This window comes from Myxine glutinosa, chromosome 13 (genome assembly GCF_964187855.1).
Source record: "Myxine glutinosa chromosome 13, kmMyxGlut1.1, whole genome shotgun sequence".
Classification (NCBI taxonomy): Eukaryota; Metazoa; Chordata; class Myxini; order Myxiniformes; family Myxinidae; genus Myxine; species Myxine glutinosa.
The window spans coordinates 74,163,645-74,185,316 of record NC_136273.1 but is presented as its reverse complement, the minus strand read 5'-3'; the positions used below and the strand labels follow the sequence as shown (position 1 = coordinate 74,185,316).

Genomic DNA, 21,672 nt, shown 5'->3' with positions numbered 1-21,672 from the left:
TTTAAAGTCTTATGATTACATTAGTATGATTGTCCATGCTGCCCTATCTTCTAACAACCATTGAAATTGGTTTAAAATACCATGATACTGTTTATAATACCTTTAGTCAGTGTATTATACTGCTTTATTCTACCAGGTGAGCACCCAAGGGCATTGCCCCTATTTTTAAAAAGTAGCATTAAATTAAATGCATATTCTTTATTTAAACGTATCGCAATGTGTACACTTTTTAAAATATCCATCTTGGTCATTATGATGTCGAGTCTGATGATTGCCTTTGATGTGCCCCTTCTAATTATGGGCCTGGTGCCGAGGCGCCATTGGAGCCATTATCAACCCGGCCCTGGAGACCATGTGGTTATTCCCGTCAAGTATTCCTCACTCCTGTTTGTCAATCAATCAGAATTGAAAGAAACGCGATGACATGTCGGGGTTACCGTGCATGACTCAACGAGTAAAAACGTTGAAGACTTGGTGGGGAGGGGATTGAGGCTTTGGGGAGAGGTGGAGTAAGGTCTTGGTGTTGGAAGGGAGGATTTGATTATTTAAAGCCATATTTTACATTACGCGGAATTTTTTATATTCATCATCTTTATATTCATCTTACGACAACGAATTCATCTTTATAGTTTCCACAAGTGTTTATGGCCCTATACGAAGTGTGTACATTGACATAATTGCCTTTCCTTTTGTAGCTTTAGGAAGGAAATATATTTCTGCAATTTGAAATTTCCTTTTTTTCTGCTCTTCATCTGTTTTGCCCAAAAGAAATTAAACTTTCCGTTGGAAAGTGTTACGGCTGGAGGAACCACAAAACGCTGTCGTTTAGAGGAAGGCTGGGACCATCTACTGCTCGTTCTTACAGAAAGTGGAGAGACCTTACCTTGGTGCGTTTATCAGACTGCAGAAGTGCCATCTCTTTCCATTGATTGCTTAGTCTCATCTGATGTCACTGATTGGTGATGTTTTGGGTTACTCAAGTGTGACGTTGTGCTTCACTTTGCCTTCATTTTCTTTGGTTGCATAGTATACAGACAAGTATATATCATGTATCTTAAGTTGATTATCTCTGCTGATTAAGTACATTCAAAGCACGTGTCCAAGATTGATGCGTAAAATGCAGGCTTGCACAGTTTTCCAGTGAAATACTTGGTTTTGTAAATTAATATGAAGGATAAATTTATTTTTATGCCTCCGTTAACAAAGTAACAGGAGGCATTACGCTTTCAGGTTGTCTGTCTGGCTGTCCATCCGTCCGTTCGTCCGTCTGTCTGTGATAGGTTTTCGTAACTGCGATAACTTGAGAACGGCTGAAGGGATCTTAGTCAAACTTGGTACAGATACACTACATGGCCAAAAGTATGCAGACACCCCTTCTAGTTCGTGGATTCGGCTGTTTCAGCCACACCCATTGCTGACAGGTGTGTATATAATCAAGCACACAGCCATGCAATCTCCACAGACAAACATTGGCAGGAGAATGGGCCGTACTGAAGAGCGCAGTGACTTTCAACATGGCACCGTCATAGGACGCCACCTTTCCAACAAGTCAGTTCGTCAAATTTCTGCCCTGCTAGAGCTGCCCCGGTCAACTGTAAGTGCTGTTCTTGTGAAGTGGAAACGTCTAGGAGTAACAACAGCTCAGCTGCGAAGTGGTAGGCCACACAAGCTCACAGAATGGGACCACCGATTTGAAATTCTCTGGAAACACGTTCTCTGGAGTGATGAATCGCGCTTCACCATCTGGCAGTCCGACGGACAAATCTGGGTTTGGTGGATACCAGGAGAACACTAGCTGCCCGAATGCATTGTACCAACTGCAAAGTTTGGCAGAGGAGGAATAATGGTCTGGGGCTGTTTTGCATGGTTCGGGCCTTAGTTCCAGTGAAGGGAAATCTTAACGCTACAGCATACAATGACATTCTAGACGATTGTGTGCTTCCAACTTTGTTGCAACAGTTTGGGGAAGGTCCTTTCCTGTTTCAGCATGACAATACCCCCCGTGCACAAAGCGAAGTCCATACAGAAATGGTTTGTCGAGATCGCTCTCATGCACAGGTTTGTCGAGATCGCGACCCCATCGAACGCCTTTGGGATGAATTGGAACGCCGACTGCGAGCCAGGCCGAATCACCCAACATCAGTGCCCACCCTCCCGAATGCTTTTGTGGCTGAATGGAAGCCACAATCCCCACAGCAATGTTCCAACTTCTAGTGGAAAGCTTTCCCAGAAGAGTGGAGGCTGTTATAGCAGCAAAGGGGGGGACCAACTCCATATTAATGCCCATGATTTTGAAATGAGATGTTCGACGAGCACATACGGGTGTGATGTTTGTGTGTCCACATATTTTTGGCCATGTAATGTATGTATAATGATGTAAAGATTAACTGATTAGAGTTTGGGATCCCGAGGTCAAAGGTGAGAGGTCATGTCAGCTAAAAATGTGTTTTTTTTTTTGTTTGTTTTTTGTATACAAGATCGAGGCTCGTGTAAGAGCTAACATTGATCACAAAAAAGACAAACTGACACATAAAACATATGATTAAGGGAGCGGTACACAAGATGGGGAGACAGATGGAAGCACACAAGTACAACATTTGATAGCAGGGACATCGGGTAACTTGTGAACAGCTGAAGGGATTTAAAGTAAACTTGGTACGAGTATTATAATGATGTAATAATGTGGGCGGTGGCATATTGGTCGACATTGTAACGTCAAAGAGTGTCGTTCTGGTCTTAACTTTTTTCCTTTACCCTTTAACCTATTGAACTGAAACTTGGTACATGGTTTTATTATGATAAGTTCATAATTAAAAACTTAAAACCCAAACTCCCCCCTCACCCCTCCCCTTCAAATCTCCCCACCCTCCTTTTTTCCACCCTCCAATTCTCCTCTCTCACCCCTCCTCCTAAAATTCAATCTCTTACAGTTCTTCGTTTCTACATTCCCTAAACTCACCTGCATTCCACCCCCCCTCCAACGTTTTCAAACGGATCTGTCTCGAAAATCACAAGAAACTCATTTTGCAATAAATGGTCGTGTTCCATTAATCGTGCAACACTTTCTAAAATCCCAACTCACCCCTCCCCTCCATAACTTCCCCCTCTCCCCTCCCCTCCTAAACCCCTCTCACCCCTCCCCTCCCAAACAATTCCCTCTCCTCCTAAACTCCCCCCTCCCCTCCTAAACTCCCTCCTCGCTCCTCCCCTCCAAAACTCCCCCTCCCCTTCAAATCTCCCCACCCTCCATTTTTCTCCAATTCTCCCCTCTCACCCCTCCTCAAAGCATCTTCCTCCCTGCTTCCTCTCCCTTCCAACTCTTACTTCCATCTCCTCCAACCTTCTTCCTCGCTCTGCCCCCCCCCTCAAACAACACCTCACTGTGCCTCATCCAATCACCATCAAACCTTTTGTCCTCTGTTACGTGCTCCTCCCCAAACCCCGGTCACGGTGTACCTCCGAGCCCCGAGAGGAGTCACGGCAGGAAAATGTGTTATTCTGTATGTCAAAGATCAATGGTGAAACCACACCAATTGTTACCAACAAACAAGTATTGTATTAAGGTCACACAAGAATAACAGTACAATAACAATAGTCATCAATTGTACAACCAATATATCATTTTCCTATGATGGTACCATCAGCTCGTACAAGGTAACTCACTGTGCTCCAAGTGAGTGAAACAAGAACATTCCCAATGTCTCTATCCCGGCATCAAGCCAAAGTCGATCCGCTCCAGTGATCGTCAGAACGATACAACAACAACAACATGCATTTTAAAGGCCATTTTCCCTGCTAGAGCGGGGGTTAGCCTTGCGGTCCCCATGACAATCTTCTCCATTTTGCCCTATTTTCTGCATCTCTCCTTGTTAACCCCCTTGCCCGCATTTCTTCTTCCACCATCTTTAGCCAAGTCTTTCTTGGTCTTCCCTGTCTTCTACTTCCTTCTACATTCATTTCCATCACTCTTCTCAACCAGTCACTTTCATCCTTCCTCAACACATGACCAAACCATCTCAACCTGTTCCTCTTCACAGCATCAATCACAGGCTCTATTCCCATCATCTTTCGCAATTCATCATTTGTCTTCCTCTCTCTCAACGATACTCCGCACAGCCGTCGAACCATTCGCATTTCCACCCTTTCCAACCTTCGTTGCTGCTCTACGTTCATTACCCATGTCTCGCTCCCATAAATCATAACACTTCTCACACATGCAGCATACACCTTTCCCTTCAGCTTCAACGATACTCCCCTCATCATCAGCACGCCACTCAATTCCCGAAACTTCTTCCATGCACATCTCACTCGAGCAACCGTTGCCGAGTCTGATCCACCTTCTCCATTCAGCATGTCTCCGAGGTAGCAAAATGTTTTCACACCTTCCAGCTTCATGCCGTCTCCAAGATCCAACTCAACATTTCCTCCATCTGCAGCTCCCTCTGTGCACACCTTACATTTGAATGTAGCTGCCACACTGGTTAATGACCCTCTCAGACCACTACATTTTTGATGAACCCACTCAGCGCACATTGTACACTGAATGGAGTTCACTCCGACACCCTTCCAACACACAGCACAGGGCCACTTCCCAGTTCTTTCCACCTCACCACATGCTTTACCACTTGCCATCACCTTCGTCTTTCCGATATTCACCTTCAGACCTTTTGTCTCCATACATTCCTTCCACGTGTTCATCTTTTCCTTCAGTCCATCCATACTTTCCGCAATGAACACCAGATCATTTGCATACAACAACTCCCATGGTAAACCCTCCTTTACGTTCTGAGCCAGCACCTCCATCACAGCTACAAATAGTAGTGGACTTAGTACCGACCCCTGATGCACTCCCACCTTCACCTCAAACTCACCACTGTTCCCGTCCTTCGTCCTTACAGCTGTGCGCGCTCTTTTGTACATTGCCATCACGACTCTGATCAACCATTCCTCCACTCCTAACTTCCTCATTGCCCATGTCAATACTTTGCGTGGAACCCGATCGAATGCTTTCTCCAGATCAACAAACCCAATAAACAACTTCTTCCTCTTCTCCATGTACTTCTCCTGCAACTGCCTCACAATGAAAAGCGCGTCTGTCGTTCCTCTTCCTGGCATGAATCCAAACTGCATTTCGTCGATCTTCACTTTCTTCCTTATCCTCCTCTCCAACACCCTTTCCAATACCTTCATTCCATGCTCCAATAACTTTATCGCTCGGTACGAGCCACACTCCAGAGGGTCACCTTTCCCCTTGTATAGAGGGACGAGGGTACTCAGTTCCCAATCCACTGGGATGCGGCCTTCTTTCACCACCAGATTACAGATCTCTGTCATTCTCTTCACACCCCAACTTCCTGCTGCCTTCAACATATCTCCCACAACTCCCGTCGGCCCTCCCGCTTTTCTACCCTTCATTGCTTTTATCGCTTCCTCAACTTCCTTCTCAGTTATCTTCTCTGCCGGTCCTAAAACTGGGTTACTCTCTATGTTGCCATCCCATTCATTCTCTGTATTCAACAGCATTTCCATATATCTTTTCCATCTTCCTTTAATTCCACCTGGGTCGACAACGATTTGTCCCACTTCATCCTTCAAGCAACTCACCCCCATCACATCACACCTCTCTTTCGCTATCTGCTTTGCAATCCTGAATACTGCTTTCTGACCCTCTTCCAAAAACAAGCGTTCTCCGAACATTTTCCGACATGCCTCCTGTGCCTTTGCTACCTCTTTCTTTGCAGCCTTCCTGGCTGCCTTATAACTTTCATGCTCTGCTGTTTCTGCTCCCGTACCCTTCGCCTTCTCCCACTCCTTGAACTTCTTCCTCTTCTTGTCAATCCTCTTTCCAACTTCATCATCCCACCACCATGTTTCCGAGTGCCTCGGTGGTCCTTTTGTCCATCCACATACCTCACCAACGGCTCCCAACAGACTAGCTTTCATTGACATCCAACCACTTTCAAGGTCAACCACATCATCCTCGACCCTACTCAGCCTCTCTTTTAATGCCCCCCTTACTGTCACCTCTTTCAACCTCCACACCTTCATTCTCGGTTGGTACTTCACCCGCCGAGCTCTCCTCACACCTTTCACCCTTACGTCGCAGACAACCAAGTGGTGCTGTGAAACAGCCTCCTCCCCCGGGATCACATTTGTGTCCCGGAGGTGCCCCCTATCTCGCCTACGCACCATCAGGTAGTCAACGGTTGTCGTTGACCCACCTGACGTGTATGTAACAAGCTTATTATCCTCTTTCTGGAACTGAGTATTACAAATCAACAAATCAGCTCCATCAGCAAACTCCAAAATCCTTTCACCTTCTCCATTTCTCACACCATATCCGTAACCCCCATGAACTCCATCAAAACCATCCATACTCCTTCCCACATGTCCATTTAGGTCTCCTCCTACCACAACAACTTCCTCATCTTTCACGTTTTCCATCAGCTTCTCTATCGCACACCAGAACTTGTCCTCTTCATCGCTTCGACCAACCTGCGGAGCATATCCCGAGATGACGTTCACCAAGAGCTTTCCAATCATCATTTTCACCATCATCAACCTATCATTCACTCTAGTCGCACTCACCACACTGTCTACAAACTCCTCAGAAAACAGGACACCAACACCATTCACGCCCTCCGGGCACCCTTGCCACATAAACTTGTATTTCTGTCCCTGCCTACCCTTCACCATTCTCACACCACTTCCCTTCCATCTCGTCTCTTGCACACAACATATGTCCACTCTTCTTCTGACCAATACTTCCACCACTTCTCCTGATCTCCCTGTCATTGTCCCTACATTCCATGTCCCAAACCTCAGAAACCGATCTCCACTTCGGGCTGTACCCTGCCCACATGTAGTTGTAATTGTCATGGTTCTCGTTTTGAGGCAATGTTTTTATGGCCGGATGCCCTTCCTGACGCCAACCCTCTTAGTCGCCTCTTACGATACGCAGGGATACGGCGTACCTATTCTTATCCAGGGTACACACAGACCTGACTTATCTGAATGCAAGTGGAAAAGCTGTGGTTCTTTACTCTCTACAAATTCAAAAGTACCAACAGGCATTGTGCGCAATCTTGCATGCATAACTTCAAAATCATCAGTTGGGGTGCTCTCAAGTGAATCAAGAGTGGACCAGTCACTAATGGAAGAACGTTCTTTTGTTGCTGGAGGCTCATTTTTGGTGGCGACATCATTGGTAACCAAATAGCTGCCATAGTTTTCATCGTTTGGCAAAATCTTCGTCTCAAAGGTGGACCACGGTTCATATGATGGCAACTTCTCTATTTGACCTTCATGCCCAATAAATCCTTTGAACAAGTCATGCTCACCCATCTCAACTCTGTGGGAATCGGTCTCCTTAACTTGGTCTAACTCAATGTAGCTGGGAACAGCAGCCGAAATGGAATTTTCATCCTGTGGATCTGAAACGGTGCTGTGTTGGGTTACTTTGTGTGATGCCATCATTGGGTCAAGGGCTGCAGTGAAGGTACTTGCAGAACCTTGCGACAATTTTGTCCAAAATACAGAATCTTCACCAGTGACAATAACTGCTGATTTATTCATCGACTTTTCAAACCTACGAACGTTCGCCATTGCAAATCGCGTTCAAGATCGATGAAGAATTCATTTAAAAGAGTTCAGAAATGAACGAGCAGCGATGGCTGTCGTTACCGCTCCTCGCGCTGATTGGCTCGTCAGAACGATGTCGTATCGAAACCAGAATCCCGCTCGGTTGACAGTCACACTGCCAAAGATGGGCGAAGGCACCCTCCCGAAGCGACGGGGAAATCACACCTTCTGGTATGGATGTTCAATGGCTCCCACTCGGCGAACCGCAATTTCCCATTCAAAATACACGTTTCACACACACACCAGATTAATGTCTGGATGTGGTGAAAATGGTTGAAGCGAGGTGAAAAACCTGGAGCGATGCGAAAATCGGGTGCGAGTCAAAATGGCCAACGGCCCGTTCTCGAGACGTAATGGCACTCCAACGATTCTCTTCGGAATCGACCGCAAAACCTGTCACGCAGGTTTATCTGTCACAGCGATGACAACTCTGTCGCAGGAATCACTTTCCCGGGAAACCCAAAGTTCACTCGTGACCCTTGTTTGCCAACGTTCGCTCCAGACCTCAAAGCAGCTCGGCTTTCTTGTCGAACTCACTCGCTCTGCCTTCTTTTCCTCCTCCTCTTCTTCTTCCTCTTCGTCGTCGTCCAGTTCCGGTTTCATTTAAAACATTAACTTTTTTTTACCTTTTAAAAATAGTAATCTCTATTTCACTTAAACGATAACAATAATAGTACATGGAACCAAAAATGCTTACAGTGGATGAAAACCACAACAACGGAAGTGACGAATCCATAACACCTCCTCATCCTTCCCTTTCTCCTAGCTCTTCTGAAATCTCTGACACACTATCAACAGCGCTCCCTACCTCTGCCTCCTCTTCCTCATCTTACCCTACCCCTCCCCTCCCCTGTCCTGCATCCGATGCTCCCCCTTCCTCTTCTTTAACGGTATGGACCTCAAACATCTGGGGCCTTTGCTCAAACCTGATTGATCTCTCCATACAGGTTGCTTCTGACAAACCAGACTTAATCTGCTTAACAGAAACTTTCCTCCTTCAAGATGTATCTGATTCCTTATTATCTCTCCCTGGTTACTCGCTCCTCCGGAATGATAGATCTGAGCCTCGTCCTGGAGGTGTGGTTGCTATCTTTATCAAAAACTCTCTTCCTCACTCTCCCTGCACTGCCTTCTTTCCACCTCACCCCCAGGAGTATCTCTGTCTACGGCTTCCCCTTCGCTCCCACCTTTTGTTCGTATGTGTGTTGTACTGACCACCAAAGAGTGATGACTCCATCTACACCTCGCTGTCTGATAACATGGACCAACTTCTATCTACTCATCCCAACTCTCTCTTCCTCATATATGGTGATTTCAACTGTCATCATGCCAGCTGGATGGGTGTGGGTACCTCTCACACCAGCCATGTCACCTCAGCAAAGGACTTCTGCGACCAACTGGGACTGACACAATCTGTCAATTTCCCGACCCGGATCTCAGTCAACGGAGCATCTTCTCTTCTAGACTTGGTTATGACAAACTTCCCTGCAAATGTCTGCTGCTCTTCTTCTGCTCCAATCGGTTCATCTGACCATATGCTTGTTAAAGTGTACATCTCTCTAGCCATTCTCAGAGAGCCTCCTCAGCGTCGGCGAGTCTGGCATTTCACTCAGGCCAACTGGCATGGTCTTCAAGCAGCCATCAATCATCTAGACTGGTCTCCCATCTCTCCTGCCTCTGACATCAACTCATCCTGGGAATTCTTCCAAAGTAAATTGCTCTCTCTCATGCACAGATTTATCCCATCTCGTCTTCAGTTGTCATACCCTTCCTCCCATCCATGGTACACGGAATCTTGTTATGAGGCAGTTGCCCTGAAACAAACTTGCCTTTGCCTCCTGGAAGGCAAATCCAACGGAAGGCAATCTCATTTCCTTTCACAAAACTCGGAACAAGTGTGTGTCTACCCTCAGGAGAGCAACAAAACACACAGCAGGCATTTTAAGGCCATTTTTCCTGCTAGAGCGGGGGTTAGCCTTGCGGGTCCCATGACAGTCTTTTCCATTTTGCCCTATTTTCTGCATCTCCCCTTATTAACCCCCTTGCCCGCATTTCTTTTTCCACCACCTTTAGCCAAGTCTTTCTCGGTCTTCCCCGTCCTCCACTTCCTTCTACATTCCTTTCCATCACTCTTCTCAACCAGTCACTCTCACCCTTCCTCAACACATGACCAAACCATCTCAACCTGTTTCTTTTCACAGCATCCATCACAGGCTCTATTCCCATCATCTTTCACAATTCATCATTTGTCTTCCTCTCTCTCAACGATACTCCGCACATCCACCGAACCATTCGCATTTCTACCCTTTACAGTCTTCATTGCTGCTCTACGTTCATTACCCATGTCTCGCTCCCATAAATCATAACACTTCTCACACATGCAGCATACACCTTTCCCTTCGGCTTCAACGACACTCCCCTCCTCGTCAGCACGCCACTCAGTTCCCGAAACTTCTTCCATGCACATCTCACTCTCACAACCGTTGCCAAGTCTGATCCACCTTCTCCATTCAGCATGTCTCCTAGGTAGCAAAATGTTTTGACACCTTTCAGCTTCATGCCGTCTCGAAGATCCAACTCAACATTTCCTCCATCTGCAGCTCCCTCTGTGCACACCTTACACTGCCACACTGGTTGAATGTAGCTGCCACACTCGTTAATGACCCTCTCAGACCACTACATTTTTTATGAACCCACTCAGCGCACATTGTACATTGAATGGAGTTCACTCCGACACCCTTCCTGCACACAGCACACGGCCACTTTCCAGTTCTTTCCACCTCACCACATGCTTTACCACTTGCCATCACCTTTGTTTTTCCGATATTCACCTTCAGACCTTCAGACCTCCAAACATTCCTTCCACTTGTTCATCTTCTCCTTTAGTCCATCCATACTCTCCGCAATCAACCCTCAGGAGAGCCAGTAAACAATATCTCTCCACTCTCAAGACTGAACTCTCAAATCTGTCTCCTTCTTTGAAGTCCTGGTGGCATCTGGTCAAATCTGTTTCTGGTGTTTGTTCCCCCTCCATCCCCTCCCTTACCTCAAACGGCTACACAGCTGACTCCACACATGAAAAATCTGAATGTCTCAACTCTGTGTTTGCCTCAAAATCTTGTGTCCCAAACCCGTCTCTCTCTGTACCCACCATACCCAGTCGAACCCAGCTGCTCCTGGACTCTGTGTCCTCTCCTAACAAGGTGGAGAAGTTTCTGTCAATCCTCGACTCTGATTCTGCAACTGGACCAGACGGCATCAGCACACAGGTCCTAAAAGCCTGCTCTGTCGCTTTGTCACACCTTCTCTTTGTTCTCTTCACCCTCTCTTTTGCTCAAGGTCATCTGCCATCAGCTTGGAAATCAGTCAACATTACCGCTTTACACAAAAAATGTGCAAAAACAGATCCCTGCAACTACAGACCAATCAACCTGCTCCCAATGATCAGCAAAGTCATGGAATCCATCATTGCTTCGGACATCAAATCCTTCCTCTTCTCCAATGGCTTGATCTCTGACCATCAATTTGGTTTGAGACCAGGTCATTCTACTCAGGACATGCTGCTCCTGCTGTCTCAACAATGGATGGAGGTCCTTAATGCCAAACAGGAAATTAGAGCTGTCTCCCTTGACATATCACGTGCCTTCGATACGGTCTGGCACCCCGCTCTGCTCGCCAAACTCTCTTCCTATGGTATCCATGGAAATCACGCATGGCTTGCAGACTTCCTCTCTGGTCATAGTCAACGTGTGTCCCTGAATGGATTTCTCTCATCTCCCCTTCTGTTCTGGCTGGAGTTCCCCAAGGCAGAGTGCTTTTTGTGGTCTTCATCAATGATCTCTCTGACTCTGGAAAATCCTCTCTTTCTCTTTGCTGATGACTCCACTCTCTGCCACGCCATACCTCATCACTCAGATCGGCAGTCTGCAGCCTCCTCACTCTCTGCAGACCTGGACAAAATCACAGACTGGTCCAACAAGTGGAACATGTCTTTCAATCCTGACAAATCTCACACTCTCACTATGTCTCTCCGAAAAGACCGACTGGACAACCCTCCTTTCTACGTTCTCAACAATCCTCTCCAAGAAGTTCTGTCACTCAAGCTTTTGGGTCTCACTATCTGCCATGATCTTTCCTGGGAAAACCACATTTCCAATCTGGTCTCCAAAGCCAGTCACCGCCTGGGCACCTCCGTGTGCGAAGTCCCTTCTTGGCACACCTCAGATCCTCACCACAATCAAGGCTTTCATCCGCAGCTTAATGGAATACTGCTCTCCCCTCTGGGCTGGTGCTCCTGCCTCACACCTAGCTTGGCTTCACGCGGTTGAAGCCAAAGCATTCATAATCATTGGAATCTCCCACGATGAAGCTTATTCTGAGGGCCTTTCTCTCTCTCTGTCTGCAGGCAGGTAGGTGGTCTTTCTGTGTTCTACCGACTCCTCTCCGGCCATGCTCCCCCTGTCTGTCTGTGTTCTGTCCCCCACATATTCCTGCAGGACGCACAAGATCTGCCAGCAACCATCTTCTGGTGAAACTGCCAAAATCAAGACTCTCTGCTCACCTTCACTCCTTCATTCCTCTTTCCTCCCGCCTCTGGAACAAACTCCCTCACTCTCTTCAATCCCACTCATCCCTCCAGGTCTTTAAAACAGCTGTTCACCACCATCTCTTTTCCTCCCCCATCCAAAACCTTGATCTTTTCTACCCCTGTTAATTCACTCCAGATCCACTTTTTTGAAATGCCGACTTCTTTCCTGGAAGTCCTAGGAGTGTCCACGTATTTTATACCTCTCCCACTACCACCACCACCCCCCTTCCCATGCCTCCTCTCCCCAAGCCCTCTCCCACAGATCTCCCGATGTCCCTGCTCTCAAATGTACTTGTTGTCCCGATCTTGTCCTCTGCTCCCTTTATTATTTGTTTTATGTGTCCGTTTTTTTGTGATTAATGTTAGCTCTTATGTGAGCCTGAATCTTCTATACAAAAAAAAGAAAAAAAAAGTTGCAGAACAAGTTCGAGTTTCAGGTGTTTCATCAATTTTTATAATATGTTTAAAAAAAAAACATTCATTGCCACCAGTAGGGTAGATGTATTGCAAAGTAATCCTCACTCTTGTTCTTCCTCCCTTCCACCAATGTTTACATCAACTCGACTACAGGTTGCAGGTGCTTTTGCAGTTGCTCATAAGGTTCCCTGACTCCATACCATCATGGGCTGTCCCAAAAATTATCTCCGCACTGCTTCGCTTGCTGCACACTTCTAGCCATCAGCACGACCACACAGTAATGGTCTCTCTGCGATGTTTGCTCCGTCTTGCTGCCACACACCCTGAGGTAAATTCACATTGGCCTCTAAATTATTAATGCTCCCTGTCAACGCATATATGTGAAAGGGCCTTTATATATATTCGTGTAAAACTGGTAGATTTATTATTACATTTCTCTGGGACAGGCAGGAGTGGAACAGTTGCATTCGGTGTGGGTGAAAATATGGAACAGTGTGGCCCGTGGTGTGGCCGGTTGGCGTTTACCCGTACAACGGCCGGGCCTGGCTCTGCTTCAAATGCTGCTCTCTCGGGGATTTGTGCAAATCCCAGATGCTGCCTGGGAGATCTTACTTGCTTGCAAGCCATGTCGGTACTGTGTGTTTTTTTTTTTGGAGGAAATTGCAGCAGATTATGTTGCACTGTTTTGTGTGCCATGGTGTGGTATGACTTGTAGTTGATGCCCTACTGTCATTGTACTGCTCAGTCTTGCCAAAATAACTTACAGTGCCGATAGAAAGTCTGCACCCCCTTTCAAAATTTTCACCTTTTGTTGCCTTATAGCTTCTTTTTTTTTGTATACAAAATCGAGGCTCGTGAAAGAGTTAACATTTATCACACAAAGAAAATCAAACAGACAAACAAAAGAAATAAAAAGAGGGAGCGGGAGACAAGATGGGGAGAAAAGGGGAAGCACACAAACACAACATTTGAGAGCAGGGACATCGGGAGATGTGTGGGAGGGAGAAGGCTTGGGGGGAGGAGGCGTGGGAAGGGGGGGGGGGGTGGGAGAAGTATAAAACACAAGGACACCAAGGATTTCCAGGAAAGAAGTTGGTATTTCAAAAAAGTGGATTTGGGATGAAATTAGTGGGGGTAGAAAAGATCAAGGTTTTGGATGGGGGAAGATAAGAGATGGTGGTGAACCGCTGTTTTAAAGACCTGGAGGGATGAGTGGGATTGAAGAGAGTGACGGAGTTTGTTCCAGAGTCGGGAGAAAACAGGAATGAAGGAGTGAAGGTGAGCAGAGAGTCTTGATTTTGGCAGTTTAACCATAAGAGGGTTGCAGGCAGATCTTGTGCGACCCGTAGGAATATTTGGGGGACAGAGCCCAGAGAGAGCTGGGGGGGGGGGGGGGGGGGCAAGGCTGGAGAGGAGTCGGTTGAGGACGGAAAGACCACCAACCTGCCTGCGGTGAGTGAGTGAAAGGCCCTCGGAGTTAGCTTCATCGCGGGAGATTCCAATGATTCTGAACGCTTTGGTTTCAACAGCGTGAAGACGAGCTAGGTGTGAGGCAGGAGCACCAGCCCAGAGCGGAGAGCAGTATTCCATTGAGCTGCGGATGAAAGCCTTGTATGTGGTGAGGAGCTCAGGTGTGCCAAGGAAGGACTTCGCACGACGGAGGATGCCCAGTCGGCGACTGGCTTTGGAGGCCAGATTTGAAATGTGGTTTTCCCAGGAAAGATCATGGCAGATAGTGAGACCCAAAAGCTTGAGTGACAGAACTTCTTGGAGAGGATTATTCAGAAAGTGGATGGGAGGGTTGTCCATTCGGTCTTTTTGTCGAGACATCGTAAGAGTGTGAGATTTGCCAGGATTGAAAGACATGTTCGACTTGTTTGCCCAGTTTGTGATTTTGTCCAGGTCTGCAGAGAGTGAGGAGGCTGCAGACTGCCGATCTGAGGGATGAGGAATGGAACGACAGAGAGTAGAGTCATCAGCAAAGAGATAGAGAGGATTTTCAAGAGAGTCAGAGAGATCATTGATGAAGACCAGAAAAAGCACAGGACCCAGAACACTGCCTTGGGGAACTCCAGCCTGAACAGGAAGAGGAGATGAGAGAAACCCATTCAGGGCCACACGTTGACTACGACTAGAGAGGAGGTCCGCCAGCCATGCGTGGAGATTTCCATGGATACCAAAGGAGGAGAGTTTGGTGAGCAGAGCGGGGTGCCAGACCGTATCGAAGGCACGTGGTATGTCAAGGGAGACAGCTCTAATTTCCTGTTTGGCATTGAGGACCTCCATCCATTGTTGATAAAGCAGAAGCAGCATGTCCAGAGTCGAGTGTCCAGGTCTGAAACCAAATTGATGATCAGAGATCAAGCCATTGGAGAAGAGGAAAGATTTCATATCCGAAGCAATGATGGATTCCATGACTTTGCTGATAATTGGGAGAAGGCTGATTGGTCTGTCGTTGCTAGGATCTGTTTTTGCACATTTTTTGTGCAAAGCGGTGATGTTGGCTGATTTCCAAGCAGATGGCAGATGACCTTGAGCAAAAGAGAGGGTGAAGAGAACAGAGAGAGGGATTGAAAGAGCGGAAGAACAGGATTTTAGGACCCGTGGGCTGATGCCCTCAGGTCCAGTTGCAGAATCAGAGTCACGAGTTGACAGAAGCTTTTCCACCTTGTCAGGAGGAAAGGACACAGAGTCCAGGAGCAGCTGGGTACGAGTGGGTACGGTGGATACAGAGAGGGATGGGTTTGGGACACAAGATTTAGAGGCAAACACAGAGTTGAGGCATTCAGCTTTTTCACGTGCGGAGTCAGCTGTGTAGCCGTTTGAGGTGAGGGAGGGGATGGAGTGGGAACAAACACCAGAAACAGATTTGACCAGACGCCACCAGGATTTGGAAGAGGGAGACAGATAAGAGAGTTCGGTCTTGAGAACGGAGAGATATCGTTTCCTGGCTCCCCTGAGGGTGGACACACACTTGTTTCAGACTTTGTGAAAGGAAATGAGATTTCCTTCCATTGGATTTGCTTTCCAGGAGACGAAGGCAAGTTGTTTCTGGGCAACAGCCTCACCACAAGAATCCGTGTACCATGGACGGGAGGACGGGTATGACAACTGAAGACGAGATGGGATAAATCTGTGCATGAGAGAGAGAGCAATTTACTTTGGAAGAATTCCCAGGATGAGTTGATGTCAGAGGCGGTAGAGATGGGAGACCAGTCCAGATGATTGATGGCTGCTTGAAGACCCTGCCAGTTGGCCTGAGTGAAATGCCAGACACGTCGACGCTGAGGAGGCTCTCTGAGAATGGTCAGAGAGATGTCCACTTTAACAAGAACATGATCAGATGAGCCGATTGGAGCAGAAGAAGAGCAGCAGACATTTGCAGGGAAGTTTGTCATAACCAAGTCCAGAAGAGAAGATGCTCCGTTGACTGAGATCCGGGTCGGGAAATTGACAGATTGTGTCAGTCCCAGTGAGTCGCAGAAGTCCTTTGCTGAGGAGCCATGGCTGGTGAGAGAGTTACCCACACCCAGCCAACTGGCATGGTGACAAATGAAATCACCACATGTGAGGAAGAGAGAGTTGGGAAGGGGTAGATAGAAGTTGGTCCATATTATCAGACAGCGAGATGTAGATGGAGTCATCACTGTTGGGTGGACGGTACAACACACATATGAACAAGAGGTGGGAGCGAAGGGGAAGCCGTAGCCAGAGTTATTCCTGGGGGTGAGGTGGAGAGAGGGCAGTGCAGGGCGAGTGAGGAAGAGAGTTTTTTTTAATAAAGATAGCAACCCCACCTCCAGGACGAGGCTCAGGTCTATCATACCGGAGGAGGGAGTAACCTGGGAGAGATACCAAGGAATCAGAGACATCATGAAGGAGGAACGTTTTTGTTAAGCAGATCATGTCTGGTTTGTCAGAAGCAACCTGTATGGAGAGATCAGTCAAGTTTGAGCGAAGGCCCCGGATGTTTGAGGTCCATACCGTTAATGAAGAGGAAGGGGGAGCATCGGATACAGAACAGGAGGGGGGGGGGGGGGGGGGAGCGGTAGGGTAAGATGTGGAAGAGGAGAAAGAGGTAGGGAGAGCTGTTGAAGGTGTGTCAGCGATTTCAGAATAGCTTGGAGAAAGGGAAGGATGGTGTGGACAAAAGGTTTGATGGTAATTGGGTGAGGCACAGTGAGGTGTTATTTGGGTAGGGGGAAGAGCGAGTCAGAAGGTTGGGGGAGATGAAGATGAAGGTGAAAGTTGGAAGGGGGAAGAAGTGGGGAGGACGCTTTGAGGAGGAGGGGTGAGAGGGGAGTCTCGGAGGGGAGGGGCGAGGGAGAGTCTCGGAGGGGATGGGTGTGGGGGGAGTTTAGGAGGGAAGGGGCAAGGGGTGAGATTTGAAAGGGATGGGTGATGGGAAGGATTTGGAGGGGAGGGGCAAGGGGGAAGATTTGAAAGGGATGTTTTTTATTTATTTTTTTTATTTTTTATTTTTTTGTTGTTGTATACTGAATCGAGGCTCGTGAAAGAGCTAACATTTACTTCACAAACAAATCAACCAGACAAACAAAATATATAACAAGACAAGTACACATACATTCAAAGTACACCGCCCCCTTGCCAAATAATTAAATATCCTACAGCGCGGCATTGCCGGGGCGCCTCTGGCGCCCGGCAATACCGCAGTGCAGCTCATTGAGGCTGCATTGGGAGGGAGAGGTGTACACTAATTGATTGATTCATTGTATAATTAAAATCAATAAAAGATTATCACAAAATATTTTCATAATCAATTGGCTAATAGCATAACTAAACCACTAGTGCTTCATCCGAAGATGTATCTTTTAGAAATCTAATTAAACAAGTCATTTATAAAAAATTAAATAATTAATTGATTACTCAATAAATAATTAATCGATTAATCAATAAATAATTAATAGATTAAATGATTAATCAATAAATCAAAAATATCCTTGATAGCCACATCACTTGGTCACTGTCATGTCCAAATATTAGCTTACCAGCTCAAAACGTGCCTGAGATATTGTCCAAATGAGAAAGAAAATAAATAAATGATTAATAATGAAAATAAATAAATAATAATCATTAAAAAATTAAATTATTAATCAATTCGGTCACAGAACACATAAACCACCACCATTTCATCAGAATCTGGAACTGATTTTTTTTTTTTTTTTTTTTTGTAATTAATCGAATAATTAAATAATTAATCGATTAATTGATTGATCAATAAATCAAAAATATCCTTGATAGCCACATCACTTGGTTACTCATGTCCAAATATTAGCTTCCGAGCTCAAAAGGTGCCTGAGATATTGGCCAAATGAGAAAGAAAATAAATAAATGATTAATAATGAAAATAAAGAAATAATAATCATAAAAAAATTAAATTATTAATCAATTTGGTCAGAGAACACATAAACTACCACTATTTCATCAGAATCTGTAACTTAAAAAAAAAAATTTTTTTAGTCATTAATCGAATAATTAAATAATTAATCGATTACTTGATTAATTCATAAATCAAAAATAGCCTTTGCAGCCAAATCACCTGGTCATTGGCATGTCCAAATATCAGCTTCCTAACTCAAAAGGTGCCTGAGTTAATGGTCAGAAGAGAAAGGAAATTTGATTAATTAAATAAGTACTTAATTAATCGCTAATAATTAAATAACTCCTCGATTTATTGATTAATCAAAAAACAAAAAATACTGTTTTTGACAAAGGACTTGCTCACTATTGTGCCGAAATTTCAGCTTCCTAGCTCAAAGGATGGCTGAGATATCGTCCGGACAAACAAACAAACAAACAAGAAAGCAAGAAAACAAACAACGAGAGTGAAAACTGAGTACTCTCTTTCAGCGTGCGTCACTGCCGAGCCCCCTTCGGTGCCCGGCAATGACGATTTGCAATGCCTGGAGAAGGCATAGGAAAGGTGCGGTGTACAAAAAGAGGGAGCGGAAAACAAGATGGGGAGAGAAGGGGAAGCACACAAACACAACATTTGAGAGCAGGGAGATGTGTGGAAGGGAGAGGGCTTGGGGGGAGGATGCGTGGGGAGGGGGTGGGGGGGGGGGGGGGGAGGGAGAAGTATAAAACACAAGGGCACCAAGGACTTCCAGGACAGAAGTTGGTATTTCAAAAAAGTGGAATTGGGGTGAAATTAGCAGGGGTAGAAAAGATCAAGGTTTTGGATGGGGGAAGATAAGAGATGGTGGTGAACAGCTGTTTTAAAGACCTGGAGGGTGGAGTGGGATTGAAGAGAGTGAGGGAGTTTGTTCCAGAGGCGGGAGAAAAGAGGAATGAAGGAGTGAAGGTGAGCAGAGAGTCTTGATTTTGGCAGTTTGACCATAAGAGGGTTGCAGGCAGATCTTGTGCGACCTGTAGGAATATTTGCGGGACAGAGCCCAAAGAGGAGTCGGTAGAAGACGGAAAGACCACCAACCTGCCTGCGGTGAGTGAGTGAGAGGCCCTTGGAGTTAGCTTCATCGCGGGAGATTCCAATGATTCTGAATGCTTTGGTTTCAACAGCGTGAAGACGAGCTAGGTGTGAGGCAGGAGCACCAGCCCAGAGGGGAGAGCAGTATTCCATTGAGCTGCGGATGAAAGCCTTGTATGTGGTGAGGAGCTCAGCTGTGCCAAGGAAGGACTTCGCACGACGGAGGATGCCCAGTCGGCGACTGGCTTTGGAGGCCAGATTTGAAATGTGGTTTTCCCAGGAAAGATCATGGCAGATAGTGAGACCCAAAAGCTTGAGTGACAGAACTTCTTGGAGAGGATTATTCAGAAAGTGGATGGGAGGTTTGTCCAGTCGGTCTTTTCAGAGAGACATCGTAAGAGTGTGAGATTTGTCAGGATTGAAAGACATGTTCCACTTGTTTGCCCAGTCTGTGATTTTGTCCAGGTCTGCAGAGAGTGAGGAGGCTGCAGACTGCCGATCTGAGGGATGAAGAATGGAGCGACAGAGAGTAGAGTCATCAGCAAAGAGATACAGAGGATTTTCAAGAGAGTCAGAGAGATCATTGATGAAGACCAGAAAAAGCACAGGGCCCAGAACACTGCCTTGTGGAACTCCAGCCTGAACAGGAAGAGGAGATGAGAGAAACCCATTCAGGGCCACACGTTGACTACGACTAGAGAGGAGGTCCGCCAGCCATGCGTGGAGATTTCCATGGATACCAAAAGAGGAGAGTTTGGTGAGCAGAGCGGGGTGCCAGACCGTATCGAAGGCACGTGATATGTCAAGGGAGACTGCTCTAATTTCCTGTTTGGCATTGAGGACCTCCATCCATTGTTGAGAAAGCAGAAGCAGCATGTCCAGAGTAGAGTGTCCAGGTCTGAAACCAAATTGATGATCAGAGATCAAGCCATTGGAGAAGAGGAAAGATTTCATATCTGAAGCAATGATGGATTCCATGACTTTGATGATAATTGGGAGAAGGCTGATTGGTCTGTAGTTGCTGGGATCTCTTTTTGCACCTTTTTTGTGCAAAGCGGTGATGTTGGCAGATTTCCAAGCAGATGGAAGATGACCTTGAGCAAAAGAGAGGGTGAAGAGAACAGAGAGAGGGAGTGAAAGAGCGGAAGAACAGGATTTTAGGACCCGTGGGCTGATGCCGTCAGGTCCAGTTGTAGAATCCGAGTCGAGGGTTGACAGAAACTTTTCCACCTTGTCAGGAGGAAAGGACACAGAGTCCAGGAGCAGCTGGGTACGACTGGGTATGGTGGGTACAGAGAGGGATGGGTTTGGGACACAAGATTTAGAGGCAAACACAGAGTTGAGGCATTCAGCTTTTTCACGTGCGGAGTCAGCCGTGTGGCCATTTGAGGTGAGGGAGGGGATGGAGGGGGAACAAACACCAGAAACAGATTTGACCAGACGCCACCAGGATTTTAAAGAGGGAGACAGATAAGAGAGTTCGGTCCTGAGAACAGAGAGATATTGTTTCCTGGCTCTCCTGAGGGTGGACACACACTTGTTTCGGGCTTTGTGAAAGGAAATGAGATTTCCTTCCGTTGGGTTTGCTTTCCAGGAGACGAAAGCAAGTTGTTTCTGGGCAATAGCCTCACCACAAGATTCCGTGTACCATGGACGGGAGGAAGGGTATGACAACAGAAGACGAGATGGGATAAATCTGTGCATGAGAGAGAGCAGTTTGCTTTGGAAGAATTCCCAGGAAGAATTTATGTCAGAGGCAGTAGAGATGGGAGACCAGTCCAGATGATTGATGGCTGCTTGAAGGGCGTGCCAGTTGGCCTGAGTGAAATGCCAGACTCGTCGACGCTGAGGAGGCTCTCTGAGAATGTTCAGAGAGATGTCCACTTTAACAAGCACATGATCAGAAGAGCCGATTGGAGCAGAAGAAGAGCAGCAGACATTTTCAGGGAAGTTAGTCATAACCAAGTCCAGAAGAGAAGATGCTCCGTTGACTGAAATCCGGGTCGGGAAATTGACAGATTGTGTCAGTCCCAGTGAGTCACAGAAGTCCTTTGCTGAAGAGCCATGGCTGGTGAGAGAGGTACCCACACCCAGCCAACTGGCATGGTGACAGTTGAAATCACCACATATGAGGAAGAGAGAGTTTGGATGGGTAGATAGAAGTTGGTCCATATTCTCAGACAGCGAGATGTAGATGGAGTCATCACTGTTTGGTGGACGGTACAACACACATATGAACAAAAGGTGGGAGCGAAGGGGAAGCCGTAGCTAAAGGTATTCCTGGGGGTGAGGTGGAGAGAGGGCAGTGCAGGGCGAGTGAGGAAGAGAGTTTTTTATAAAGATAGCAACCCCACCTCCAGGACGAGGCTCAGGTCTATCATACCGGAGGAGGGAGTAACCTGGGAGAGATACCAAGGAATCAGAGACATCATGAAGGAGGAACGTTTCTGTTAAGCAGATCACGTCTGGTTTGTCAGAAGCAACCTGTATGGAGAGATCAGACAAGTTTGAGCGAAGGCCCCGGATGTTTGAGGTCCATACTGTTCAGGAAGAGGAAGGGGGAGCATCGGATACAGAA

At 46.6% G+C, this 21,672-nt stretch overlaps 1 protein-coding gene across 2 annotated transcripts in view; it reads left to right on the top strand.

The window, feature by feature from the left end:
- Nucleotides 1-21,672, top strand: part of ATM (ATM serine/threonine kinase) — a 224,399-nt gene that overhangs the window by 39,734 nt on the left and 162,993 nt on the right. For both annotated transcript variants that reach the window (XM_078767645.1, XM_078767644.1), the window contains exons 9-11: nucleotides 769-887; nucleotides 12,800-12,974; nucleotides 13,093-13,277. In XM_078767645.1, coding sequence (XP_078623771.1) covers nucleotides 769-887; nucleotides 12,800-12,974; nucleotides 13,093-13,277 — 479 coding nt within the window. The remainder of the gene's footprint in view (nucleotides 1-768; nucleotides 888-12,799; nucleotides 12,975-13,092; nucleotides 13,278-21,672) is intronic.